General features: G+C 46.1%; 1 protein-coding gene across 3 annotated transcripts in view; it reads left to right on the top strand.

Annotated features, from left to right (window-relative positions):
- The window catches only part of HDLBP (high density lipoprotein binding protein), a 35,404-nt gene that overhangs the window by 15,111 nt on the left and 7,301 nt on the right, over positions 1-12,992 (top strand). For all 3 annotated transcript variants that reach the window (XM_031596476.2, XM_031596477.2, XM_031596479.2), the window contains exons 5-22: positions 367-582; positions 2,179-2,385; positions 2,799-3,014; positions 3,797-4,003; positions 4,228-4,335; positions 4,868-4,972; positions 5,732-5,810; positions 6,430-6,569; positions 6,876-6,980; positions 7,236-7,349; positions 7,610-7,696; positions 7,859-7,990; positions 8,769-8,987; positions 9,835-10,056; positions 10,267-10,485; positions 11,180-11,318; positions 12,099-12,253; positions 12,888-12,992. In XM_031596476.2, the coding sequence (XP_031452336.1) occupies positions 367-582; positions 2,179-2,385; positions 2,799-3,014; positions 3,797-4,003; positions 4,228-4,335; positions 4,868-4,972; positions 5,732-5,810; positions 6,430-6,569; positions 6,876-6,980; positions 7,236-7,349; positions 7,610-7,696; positions 7,859-7,990; positions 8,769-8,987; positions 9,835-10,056; positions 10,267-10,485; positions 11,180-11,318; positions 12,099-12,253; positions 12,888-12,992 (2,775 nt within the window). The remainder of the gene's footprint in view (positions 1-366; positions 583-2,178; positions 2,386-2,798; positions 3,015-3,796; positions 4,004-4,227; positions 4,336-4,867; positions 4,973-5,731; positions 5,811-6,429; positions 6,570-6,875; positions 6,981-7,235; positions 7,350-7,609; positions 7,697-7,858; positions 7,991-8,768; positions 8,988-9,834; positions 10,057-10,266; positions 10,486-11,179; positions 11,319-12,098; positions 12,254-12,887) is intronic.

Below are 12,992 nucleotides of genomic sequence, written 5' to 3'. Positions count from 1 at the left end.
AGCTGTTCAGAGAATGCTTTCAGTCCCTATTGCAGAAATAGGTAGAGCAGGCCAGAAGGGGGGATTGCAGAAGTCAAGCAGTGAGCACTAATTTTTAAGTACTCCTGCTGTTAAATTAGCGCTTCTACCTGCCTGACGTGCTTTGGGAGGGCTCTCAGTATGGGACAGCCTGGCTGCTGCAGCACTCTTGCCCTGTCACTACTCACAGCCTGTGTCCACAGTGGAAGTGTCCATTGGGTTATCCAAACCTGGGAACTTAGTTTTTCAGCAAAGTCAAGACAGCAGGAACAGAGGGAGGCACTGGCAATCAAAAACATACTCACTGTTTGCTGTGCCTTTTGTCTTATTTGTCCTGTGGCTGAGCAGGTGTTTCATGTGCCACTAGAAGAGAGAAAATACAAGGACATGAATCAGTTTGGAGAAGGCGAGCAGGCCAAGATCTGCCTTGACATCATGCAGAAGACAGGAGCTCACCTGGAGCTGTCTCTCGCAAAGGACCAGGGCCTTTCTATCATGGTCTCTGGCAAGCTGGAAGCAGTCATGAAGGCTCGAAAGGAGATTGTCGCTCGGCTGCAGACACAGGTAGGGGCATCTAACTGTTTCTTACTTCATCCTTGCTCTTCCCCAACATTTAGAAATGTGTTGAGACCCCTGTGTGTGTCTGCTTATAAGCTGAGAAGGTGTTATTAGATGACTAATTCAGCTTTGCTATATATTTTCAAAGCACACTGTTGGTGATTTGGAATGGAGGTGATGCTTAAAATAGGGTTCAGAGTTAATTACAGGCCGTGGTGTTGCAAGAAGGGTGGAGTCTACAATCTCTGAACACTTGGATTGCAAACAATTTTATGCTGAGGTGCTGGTCCTGAAGAGGATGCAGACCCTTCACACAAAACTACTAGTGTGTGAGAATGGGACTGTTCCACCTACGTCTTCATGAAGGGATGAGAGAATGTGAGCTCCTGCCAAAAGCTTAGTGCTTCAGGTCAGGGTTCTGGGTGGTGTAATTAAAGCTGCACTAGTAAGGAGCCACAGCTCCGTTGTTTCAATTGCTTCTTTCAGTCCCGTAGGTTTTGATTCATCACCTTCAGATTTTTGAGTTCATAGTCAGGATGGTAGTACTTGTTAGGCTGTATTGCAGCCAGATCTTGTATTCATGTGCAGTGTCAAAGGCAGTTATACAGTAGTTAATATTATGTTTGCTTCAGCGCTATTCAGCCCATGTGTCATACCCTGCCAGAGGGAAGAGAAAGGGACAAACCCTAAATAATGTGCACCTGAAAAATTAGTTCAGGTTGTACTATACATGACCTGCTCTCCCCAAATGTACCTCCTACTGCTCTGGCCCCAGACAAAGGTGTGTCTGGATTCCCAGCTGCTCCTAGGCTTGGCTGGCTTCATTATAAGAACACAGGGTCGAAGATCAAATGATCTTTTTTCATTTTTTCCAATGTAGTTGGAATGTTGTGTGTCTAATTACTCTTAGTAGTTAAATATTCACAGGAGTCATGAGCATGGAAGTAATGACAGCGTAGCAGGCAAGTAAAACTTCAGTGAGTGAAGGGTGGAAGTCAGGAATCCCTGTTACAAACCATCTCTTTAAAAGTAGATTGAGGGAAGCTTTTAGGACCCTTTTTCCAACAGGTCTTCTGCAGGTAGTTCTGGCAGCAGTATGTATTACACTGAAAACCAGTGAGTAGCAGTATCTTATAGCTGTCTGTCTGCTGGAGTAGGTTTCTGGTATTAAATTTCTGTTTCCTAGGAGTCACCCTGTGTGTCTCGTTCTCTGTAGCCTTAGCAGCAGATGTCAGAGTTCAGATAAACTCCACCCCTGAGCCATCGTCTCAGTTGCTGTCTGGTACTGCATCTGTTTGTTATGCTGAAAGAGAGGCATCTTCTCATCTGTGCCCAAAAGCCTTTGCAAATTCTGAGTACTGTTTCTGGACAAACAGAAGGGTTTTGAGGAAAAGATGGGATTTAGTCTCCTCGTGTATAGGCACTGTAGATTAACTGCCGTGGCACAGTATCAGCACTTAGGCTGAATATGCTGGGAATGCATTGCGTTTCCTCTTTAGTGGTACTGCTCAGCAGCATCTAACTTGCTTTCCCCAGCTCTGCTTCTGTGGGTCTGCCAGTGCAGGCAAAGGTTCTTAAACTTGTTTGGTTCCTGTGTTTCAGGCTTCAGCGACAGTTGCCATCCCCAAGGAGCACCACCGCTTTGTCATTGGAAAGAATGGCGAGAAGCTGCAGGACCTGGAGCTCAAAACTGCAACCAAAATCCAGATCCCCCGCCCGGATGACCCCAGCAACCAGATCAAGATCACCGGCACTAAAGAAGGGATTGAGAAAGCCCGGCATGAGATCCTGCTCATCTCTGCTGAGCAGGTACTGCAGTACTGTGATCTTGCCATTTTACTTCTCCACTGAATACTGGATGTTAGTAGCTACGGTGGCCATGCTTGGTAGCTATTGTGTACAGTACAGACATGTACTGTGCAGACTGTGTGAGGACCTACGCCAGCTTCTTCAACTTCTTGATCTCCATTTTGTCTATTTCTCAATTCAGAGAAGTTTATTTCGTTATGTTTGGCCATAATCAGGTGCCAGCTTAACCAAGGCAAGATGTTAGAATGATGAATATCATAAAACATGAGTAGCAACAGTAGGATTTGTAGACAGATGAGAATGGAGATTTACATGGGCCAGAGTGTCAAGTAGGGCACCACTGGGAACTTGTACCCATCTCTGGCAGAGATTGTATAACAGAGGGCAGTTCTCACAGAGTTTTGTTCTTCCAGGATAAGCGTGCTGTGGAGCGGCTGGATGTGGAGAAGGTGTATCACCCCTTCATTGCTGGCCCTTACAACAAGCTGGTGAGTGAGCTCATGCAGGACACGGGGACACGCATCAACATTCCTCCACCCAGCGTCAACAAGACGGAGATAGTCTTCACTGGAGAAAAGGAGCAGCTGGCCCAGGCTGTTGCTCGTGTTAAGAAGATCTATGAGGAGAAGGTATGGTCCCTATAAGATCCCCATCTTCCTCCCAACCTGTTCATAGTCCCTCTTCTCTTCTTGCGCTTCTTTCTGTTTACGTCTTCCTCATGTCAGCTCTGACTCTGCAGTCCTTGCAGTACGTAGCCCTTGATCTTACCATTTCCTTACTCAGCAGAATGAAACTTAGGGTGATGTTGCCAGGGAGGTTCTTCTGTGTTGTGGGACTCAGTAGGGCTCCCTTAGTTTGCACAGGTGATGCTAAGGAGGGAAGTGTGAAGTCTGCAGTGGTGACCAGCTGACAGTAAAAGGTTGCTACGTAAATAGAAGTTTTTAAAGAGTGAATTTCACTCCAGTTTATTTTCCGCAGCCAACGTCATTGTGAATATCCTTGCTGTGGGTTACTGGGGAGTTTTTTCTCATGGTTAGGTTTGTATTTGTACCAGTCTGGATTTCAACATAGTTAATCAGCTTATAGACAAGTAACCTACATGTATTGCGTTACACCACTGCCTTGAGGACAGCTGAGTGTTGAGCCCTGTTGTGCAAGGCTGTGTGTCCTCCATGAAGGAGGACCATTGCCACGGAATGCTGGTTTTGTACTTTAACTACGAGTCTGTGAGCACAAGGCTTTCTATGGGCAGTGCCCCAATAGGTGCTGGGGTACTGGAGAACCAACATGCTCAGCTTTGCTTTGCTCTTTACTTGGTGCAGAAATTCACTGCATCTGCTGCCTCTTCCTTCCACTCTTGTCCTTCTCCATCCCCTCTGTAATTGATGCCCCCGTGCCTCTGCCCCCACAGAAAAAGAAGACTACTACCATTGCGGTGGAAGTGAAGAAGTCCCAGCACAAGTATGTCATCGGCCCCAAGGGGAATTCCCTGCAGGAGATCTTGGAGAAAACTGGAGTCTCTGTCGAGATCCCACCCACTGACAGTAGCTCGGAGACGGTGATACTGCGAGGCGAGCCCGAAAAGCTTGGGCAAGCATTGACTGAAGTCTATGCAAAGGTACTGATGAGATGGGCTGGGTCAGGTGGGTTAGAAAGTCACATTAGGGTATAACTAGGAGCAGCATGGACAAATGGAGGAGGAGTGGTCTTTGTTGGGCTGTTAGAAATGCGGCTTAGATGAACTCAATACTGAGGATGCACTATAGAAATTGGAACTGAATTTTTGTGGAAACTTCTTCCAGTTTGTCCATCAAACAGCTTTTTAAATTTTCTGTCTTCCAGGCCAACAGTTTTACCGTCTCCTCGGTCTCTGCCCCCTCTTGGCTTCATCGTTTCATTATTGGAAAGAAAGGACAAAACCTGGCCAAAATAACTCAGCAAATGCCAAAGGTATGGTGGGCTGGTTAGCTTTAACACCTTCTGTAGAATATGATTTATTCCAGGTCATTGTTTGTAGAAGAGAAGCGTGTTCTAGAGTGAGTGAAACCAAGGAGGAAAAGGCACAGATAATAACATTAAAGGGAACCTCTCTTTCACTGCTGCTAATACTACTCATCCTAAGTTATTCTTCTGGTTATTCCTTCAGAGGAAGCTTTAGGTGGCACTAGTTGGAGAATTGATGTGGTAACGTACCTATAAGTGCTGAATTCAACTAGGCTTTCTCACTGTGAGTTCGTGTTAAGAGAAAGGTTGGGTGAGCAACTTCTCTGAAGCCCTTGCAAACAATAAGAACAGCATGTGAGCCATAGGCTCTAGATGGCCAATGGCCAAATTGTGCATTACTGTCTTCTGAAAGCTCAGGAATAATGTGTGTGTCCTGTGGGAATGAAAATATCTATTAATGGCAGAGATTATGTAGGCCTGAGTAAGGGCATTGATCTGTCTTGGAAAATCCTTAATGAATTAATTGCCTTGTCTCAAGGTTCACATCGAATTCACGGAAGGAGAGGATAAAATCACTTTGGAAGGACCTACAGAAGATGTGAATGTGGCTCAGGAACAGATTGAAGTCATGGTCAAGGATCTGGTAAGTTGGTGTTAGTAGTTTCAGTTCATAAGAGGCAACAGAACAGAGATGATAAGTTATGTATCTCATTTGTGATGTTTTTCCATGCTTAACAGAACTTGCAGGAGGCAAGTTGTATGTCAGATGGTGTACAATCAATGAATATACAGATGTTATAATTAAGAAATATACAAGAAAGTTAAGCTAAACAGGTTATCATACTAAAGAAGAATGGATGGAAAGCTTACCCTTGTCCTGGGCTTGCTGAGAAGACTCCAAGGGGAGCAGTCTCCAAAAGAGATCCTTCTCCAGCAGCAGTCAGCTCTTACATGGGGTCCAGGAGAGGTGGGGCCAGGCTCCACTCCTTCCAGTAGCACAGGAGAGTTGTCTTCACCTGTGCTCCCAGGGCTGACTCATTGCTCGCCTCAAGTGGTCAATCAGAGGTTCAGGCCATGATTCAGCAGTTCCCATACGGATGGTTACAAAACTTGTCCAGAGCATTCCTGAAAAATCAGCACTGGATCTTAAATCTTTTGCTGCAGATAAGGAAGAACTGTTCAGTTGTAATTGGGCAAGAATAGAAGTCCCTCCAGATGTTTCACAAGCGTTGTGCTCTCAACTTAAAACAGAGATGTGTTTCCATTCTGCTCAGTAGCAGGAAGAGTGCTTGTAGGTGGTTACTGGAGAGTCAGTGCCAGTAGTGGCAACAGGCAGTTATGTAGGGCATGAGTTGGGAGAAGGGTTGGCCTGTTCTACATAGCCCTCTGCAATTTGTTGTAGATCAACCGGATGGATTATGCAGAAATCAACGTTGACCACAAATTCCATCGACACCTCATTGGCAAGAATGGAGCAAACAGTAAGTGGTGTGCTTTTTTTAATCCTTCCTACACTCAGACTCTACATCTGTAGTTGATAGTATCAGGGGTTCTGTAGCTCATCTAGTGTGGTGTCTCCATCACACTTCAGCTGCACTTCTTGACTGGCATGAGGAGATAAAGAGGCAGGAAGTGCTTGGGATGGCTTTAGTGTATGAAAGGGTTGTGAGATGACTTTGCCATGTCATGGAGGAGAACTAAATTTTAACTTTTTTTTTTTTTGAAGTTACTCTGTGTGTGAATTACATTTTAGCAGATGATAGGGGAGTGTGGGTGTCTGCCATTAAGTTTCTCCTCATTAAAGAATTTGCAAAGAGAAATGAATGACCATCTTGTGATGTAAATGCGTGGTGTTTGGGGAGGAAACAGATTCCCTGCTTTAGAAAATGAGCATTTTGCTCTCTAAAATGCCACAGCATTTACTTGTGTGGGTCTTGTATGGCACGGATCTGCTCTTGCTGAATTCCAGGGTAGGGTAAGGAGACCGTTGCCCCTTTTCAGAGGCTGGTTTACTGCTTAAGCAGACTAAGTGCTCATAATCAGGATGCCTTGTTGCCAGCCTTGGCTTAGCAGGTTGTCACCACCATCCTTGCCTTGAAGTTAACAGGATTAAGGACCTCTACAAGGTGTCTGTACGCATTCCCCCGGACAATGAGAAGAGCAACCTGATCAGAATTGAAGGAGATCCACAGGGGGTCCAACAGGCCAAGAAAGAGCTGCTGGAACTCGCTTCCCGTATGGTGAGCAGGACATGATGCTTAGGGAGTTGCAGGGTTTGGGCTGTTATGTTCCCTCATAAGCTTTCCTGGTGCAAGTGTGTGCCCCTTGCCCAGTGAACGCTTGGATCTGCTGGGAAGTGTGAGTCCCTGTTTGCAAATGTGCTTCTTTATGTACTATACACTTGTTCTTTGTCAGCCTAGAGCGAATCCTCTCTAGAGGAGAAAAAAAGGAAAATGCTGACAAGTAAGCTGTTAGGCAGCAAATGGGTAAAAGAAAATATAGGGCTCTACTGCTGAATACTCAGTTGTAATGTGTATTGCCATCAGGAAAATGAACGCACCAAGGACCTAATCATTGAGCAGAAGTTCCACCGGACCATCATTGGGCAGAAGGGTGAGCGGATCCGGGAAATTCGGGAGAAATTCCCAGAGGTGAGGCTTCCCAGGAGATAAGGAATCTAGGGGGGACACTTGCTACTTGTATAACTGTCTTGTTGCTAAAATCGTAGATATAGTGGCTCTGTATTGAATACATATGAGAAAATTCTCTTGACCACAGGCTGCTAACATGGCTAACTATTTCTGAATGGGAGAGAAGGTGTACAGGATCTCCCCAAGCTTTGTTTGTGTCTGACATAACAGTTCTTGCACTTCCTTGAGATGACTCTAAATGACCGCTTCTTGCAGGTTATCATCAACTTCCCAGACCCAGCGCACAAGAGTGATATTGTCCAACTGAGAGGTCCCAAAAATGAGGTGGAGAAGTGCACCAAGTACATGCAAAAGATGGTGGCAGACCTGGTATGGGCACATTCTTCTCTCCTACGCACCTAGGTAGCCCTGAAATAAGGTACAGCTGTGCTGTCGCTGTACTTAGTTGGGACTGAAATACCTCCAGATGACAGAACTCAAGACATGAAGTTCTGGCTGGAGGTAGACAGTCTTGTACAGAGAACTTCCTTAGGTCCAAGTCTATTGTCAAAGCTCGTGTTTATCAGGTTCCTAGGATGGGAATTGCCACAGTGGTGCAATCTTCAATTCTCCCTTGCTTTCTCCCTTAGGTTGAAAACAGCTTTTCTATTTCTGTCCCCATCTTCAAACAATTCCACAAGAACATCATAGGGAAAGGAGGTGCCAACATCAAGAAGGTGAGAAACTTCTCTTTCTGTGGTGCTCAGTATAGTCACTGCCTTCAAGTAAATCCCTATCCCATTTACTGCTCTTTCCTGCTCATTGATGATGTGAAATGTAATCTCCAAGGGCTTTCTTCTGACATGGGACACTTCTGAAATCATTTCTTTTCTTTGCAGATTCGTGAAGAAAGCAACACCAAAATCGATCTCCCAGCAGAGAACAGCAACTCAGAGACAATTGTTATCACAGGCAAGAGAGCAAACTGTGAAGCTGCTCGCCACAGAATTCTTGCCATCCAGAAGGAGCTGGTGAGTGACCTTTTGTGGATGAGGGATTTGAAAATGATGGTAGAATACGTTAAGAAAGAAATTGTTGTAGTGTGGAATAGCAGAGAGGAAACAGTCTGTCAGTCTGTTCTTGACCCTAAAACCTAAGTTCTTAGCAAAAGTTGCCAGTAGCAGGAGAGAAGGGTATGCCTGTGGTATCTGGCAGTTCTTTCAGGGATGTGTATTTTCGTAGCTTATCAGAATGCAAATAGCAGTGTTGTGCTGAAGTGTGGTTTGTGAACTAGGGAAGGCTGTGCATTAACTGAGGTCAAGCAGACTGAAAATACCACATGTTCAACATCAGTGGGAACAACCCTCATCATCTTGAACAAAGCAAGGAACTGAGCTAAGTTAAGATGCAAGACTGTTACTGGGAGGCTACTCTACCAATACTGACTAGCCACAATAGCTCCCAGATTTACAGAGCAAACTTGTGTGCTTGCACTACTGGATAGCATCTGTTGTGTCCAAATGGAGGCTTTGACATAGGTCTGCTGTCTCCTCGTCAGAGACTGAATTTACATTCATGGTAGTTGCTCTCAGGATGTAATTCTTCCAAAATTGAATGCACTGTGGGATGATACAGCAAGCCTGCCTATGGCTGCTTATGTATAAGAGGCAGCCAGTCTCAAGCTTCTGTGATCAGGTGTTTCTTACACACAGCTCTGTAAAGACCTTAGCAATGGGGGAGTTGGAGGATAAGCAGGGTAGACACAAACACGTTTTTGCAGCTTGATTAACAACCTGATGCTGTCCTTAGGCCAACATCACAGAGGTGGAGGTCTCTATTCCTTCCAAACTGCACAATTCCCTCATTGGCGCCAAAGGCCGCTTCATCCGCTCCATCATGGAGGAATGTGGTGGAGTCCACATCCACTTTCCCACTGAGGGCTCCGGCAGTGACACTGTGACCATCAGGGGCCCAGCCCAGGATGTGGAGAAAGCCAAGAAGCAGCTGCTGCACCTGGCAGAGGAGAAGGTGAGCCTTGACATAAGGAGAGGAGCAGATTGTTTTGGCCAGCTGTTTTTCTTTTCCAGGGTTCAGATGGTCCCCATAGTCTGCTGAGAAGTCTCTTGTATCAGACAGCATAACCCTCTTTAGAAGGATTTGAGTGCAATCAGGAGGAGTAAAAGTAAACTTGTTGTTGACAATGAGTTCTTCTCTCATGGGTGGAAAAACTGGCTGTAATGCTTCTCTCCCATGACTGGGGGGAATATACTCAAAGACTCCCTACTCTGGAGGTTTGAGTGCTGTTGGATAGCCACACTTCTCTGAAATGGCTGCCTCTGCATATCTCCTTTCCATTTTTTCCTGATCTCTGAATTCCAGTTCCAGCTCTTATATTTCACTGCATATAAGTGGGTTTGGGGAGCCTTTGGTTACAAGACGTTGCTCTGAGTTGTGACCAGCTAACTGGTCATTTTAACTGCAAGAAAAAAGAAACAAACGCCTTTCCAATGCCAGCATACGAACGTGTTCTCCTGAGTGGTTGGTTGTCTGCTGCCTGGCCAACAGCAGACAGTCAGCAAAAGGTTTTGCTGTTGAGTGTGAGTCATAGGCTCCCAGGGTAGTCTGTTGTGCTCATGTTCTCACCAGTTGTGCTGAGTGTAGAGAGAACTCCTCGGCACTGAGAACATCTTTCATGTTTTTTCTTTAAGACGTCATACCTTTTTTATTTTGAGAGCAAGCTGCATCTGCCTTGCTCTTGCAACATTTTGTATATATGGAGTGGAAGAGTGGAGTTAAATATCTACATGCTTGCTGTGGATGCTGATACCTATTTATTATATACTAACATGTTCCATGGGGATCTGACTCCTTTCAGCAAACTAAGAGTTACACTGTGGACCTCCGTGCAAAGCCAGAGTACCACAAATTCCTTATTGGTAAGGGTGGTGGCAACATCCGTAAAGTGCGTGACAATACCGGAGCTCGCATCATCTTCCCAACCTCTGAGGACAAAGATCAGGAGCTGATTACTATCATGGGAACTGAGGAAGCTGTCAAAGAGGCACAGAAGGAGTTAGAGGCCCTCATCAAGAACCTGGTAAGAACTACTATTACTTCTTTCTGCCTAGCAATGTGACAAGATGCAGCGAGTTAGTGTGGAGGACCTGTTAGTCCTAAAGACATGACTATTATAAGAGCTTAGGACTTGTTGGAGTGAGATTGTAAACTATTTGCTATTGAGTGCAGCAGTCAGGTGCTTATGACCAGGAAGGGCAGGGCTGACTGGCTGGCTGTCATTTGTTGGCAGGATAATGTGGTTGAAGACTCCATGGTGGTTGATCCCAAGCACCACCGCCACTTTGTCATCCGGAGAGGGCAGGTCCTGCGTGAGATTGCAGATGAATATGGTGGGGTGATGGTCAGCTTCCCACGCTCCGGCACACAGAGCGACAAAGTCACCCTCAAGGGAGCCAAGGATTGTGTGGAGGCAGCCAAGAAACGCATCCAGGAGATCATTGAGGACCTGGTATGTCTCAGGAAAGCTGTTCCTTCTTCTCTTTGTTGTTTCAGCAGTGTCCTCCTTGAACATGCTTTATGTGAGCAAGGCCCACAGCAAATTTGGGATTTGAAGCTTTGCTGTCAATATCTAAGGGCTGCAGACTTTGGATCTCAGTATGGGGCATGGCTGTTGGCTCCAACGTGGCCATTTTGTATGAAGTAGTCTCTCTCCTTTAACCTTCCTCATGGTTTTTAAGAGTGGAAATAGGAAAGCTTTACTTGGTGTATTTACAGGCAGTAGAACATGGGAGACTTCTTGCACCTCTCTGTGCCTGTTCTGGGGCAGTGGCACTCCCTGGACTTCCCTGTCTTGTTAGTATTGGCTTTTGGAAACAACCAAGTCAGACCTGTGCTCTTCCTTTCCTTCATTCATTTCTCCTTTCTCCTACTGCTTCCTCCCCTTCAGGGTCATAGAGAGCTTGAGCTTTCGTCTCAGGAGCCTTTAGCATTATGGGCTGGAGGCAGCTTTCAGTAAAAATATTCCATGCTAACCCCTCAGAGAGAAAAAAGATTCCAGGAAACTTTCGGTTCTTTCAATGACAACAGCTGTTACCTTTCCCAGCACCTCACTATGTCCGTTACGGATTTCACCATGTGCAAGCATTCTGTTTGCATGTGTGAAAGGGGCTGCCTCGCAATAGAGCAACTCTGCTTTCTCACAGGAAGCTCAAGTGACAATCGAATGCACCATCCCACAAAAGTTCCACCGCTCCATTATGGGCCCCAAAGGATCCCGGATCCAGCAGATCACCCGGGACTATGGTGTCCAGATCAAATTCCCTGACAGGGAGGAGAACCCAGGTATACCCGTGGATGCATGTTCACATGGCAGTTGGGGTGATCAGATGTGTAGTCCTTACTCAATCGGTGGAGAAGTTTTACTTAAAATCTGTGGAGAAGTGCTCCCACATGTTCTGGGCAGTGTTCCTGAATGTGGGCTTGGCATAAGTCTTGACTTCATGGATACAGGGGCCAGTTTTAGAGGGTAAAAATGCGTGTTCTGAAAGTGTTCTCATCACCAAATGCAGGGACATAAGTACCTATTCTGGCCAAAAGCAGAACCTCCCACTGCTCCCTTGCTCTGCAGGCTTGCTGAGGTTTCTCTGAGCCCTCATGTTCTTGTTGTTGGGTGTACTGCATTAAGCACAGCTGGAGCCTGCATTTCCTGTTTTTGTTGGATAGTTTGGCCTACCACCAGCCAAACTGCTGTAACTTAAGCCAGTGCCATGCAGGTGAGATTCCCTGCTGCTGAAGAAACTGCCAGCCTTACCCACTGCTTCTGTTGACATAGGAGCATGGCCTCCAATTCTGTAGTGCGGCTGCAGGTCCTCTCTGTGCAGGCAAAGGCAATATCAGTGCTGTGCATAAAGGAGGAGATGATCTCAGTGGATGTTCTTGTTCTGCTCAGTCCAGGCTAAGCCACAGCAAGCTGCCTGTGTTGGTAATAACCAATACTGTAGTAGGCTGTAGTGACTGATCTCTTTTGGCAAAGACCAAGGCTGAGCTTGAGGATCTGAAGGGGGAGATGCTGAGCATAGAGGGAGTTTTGTGTCTTTAACGTGAGACTTTCAATGTTTTCAGCTCCTGTTGCAGAGCCAGCATTGCAGGAGAACGGTGAGGAGGGTGGGGAAGGCAAGGATGGGAAGGATGCAGACCCCAGCTCTCCAAAGAAGTGTGATATCATCATCATCTCTGGTCGCAGGGAGAAGTGTGAGGCAGCAAAGGAGGCACTGCAGGTACGTTGCTTTCTGGACCCATTAGCCTTACTACATAGTCCTGTCCTGATGTAAGAAGCACACCACAAGCCTCTGTATTGGCATTCAGTCAGGATTGCTATCCAGGTGGTCACTGGCAGTAGCTGTGGAGAAGGTCTGTATTGTTCAAGGGAAGGTCTCCAATTGCTCTGTAATCTTGCCTGGTGGCTTGAGTCACAGCGCCTGACCTAGCAATTGCTGGAGCTTTAAGCAGCCCTGAGTTACTTGTCAGAAGAGCATGACATACTTATTTTATGAAGCAGGGCTGGAAAGAGAAACAGTCTGATTGAGGCTGAATCATTCCAGCTTTAGTAGACCTTGCCATGCAGGGAGAACCCTATAGTGATGCTGTCCAAGTTTCTGCTAGGTGGAAGTCAAAAGGATGTGATAACAGCTTCTGACTCCTGAGGAGGTTTAAGATGGCTTGCTTGGAAAAGACGTTAAGCACCCAACAGATCATCTTAACGTTTGCAGTTGCTCTCTCCTGCAGAGTTTGTACCATGACTACAGGGGAATGTACCTCAATTCAGCTGCACAGTCTCTTTAACAAATATATGGCAAGCAGAAAGTCAGGAGAAGTCTTTCATCTGGGTAAACTGTGATCTCTTCTCTGCAGGCTCTGGTTCCTGTCACCATTGAAGTAGAAGTTCCCTTTGATCTGCACCGTTACATCATTGGCCAGAAAGGAAGTGGGATCCGTAAAATGATGGATGAGTTTGAA

This window comes from Phasianus colchicus, chromosome 10 (assembly GCF_987193195.1).
Source record: "Phasianus colchicus chromosome 10, bPhaCol1.hap1.1, whole genome shotgun sequence".
Lineage (NCBI taxonomy): Eukaryota > Metazoa > Chordata > Aves > Galliformes > Phasianidae > Phasianus > Phasianus colchicus.
The sequence above is the reverse complement of the archived record's forward strand: the minus strand, read 5'-3'. Positions and strand labels throughout refer to the sequence as shown.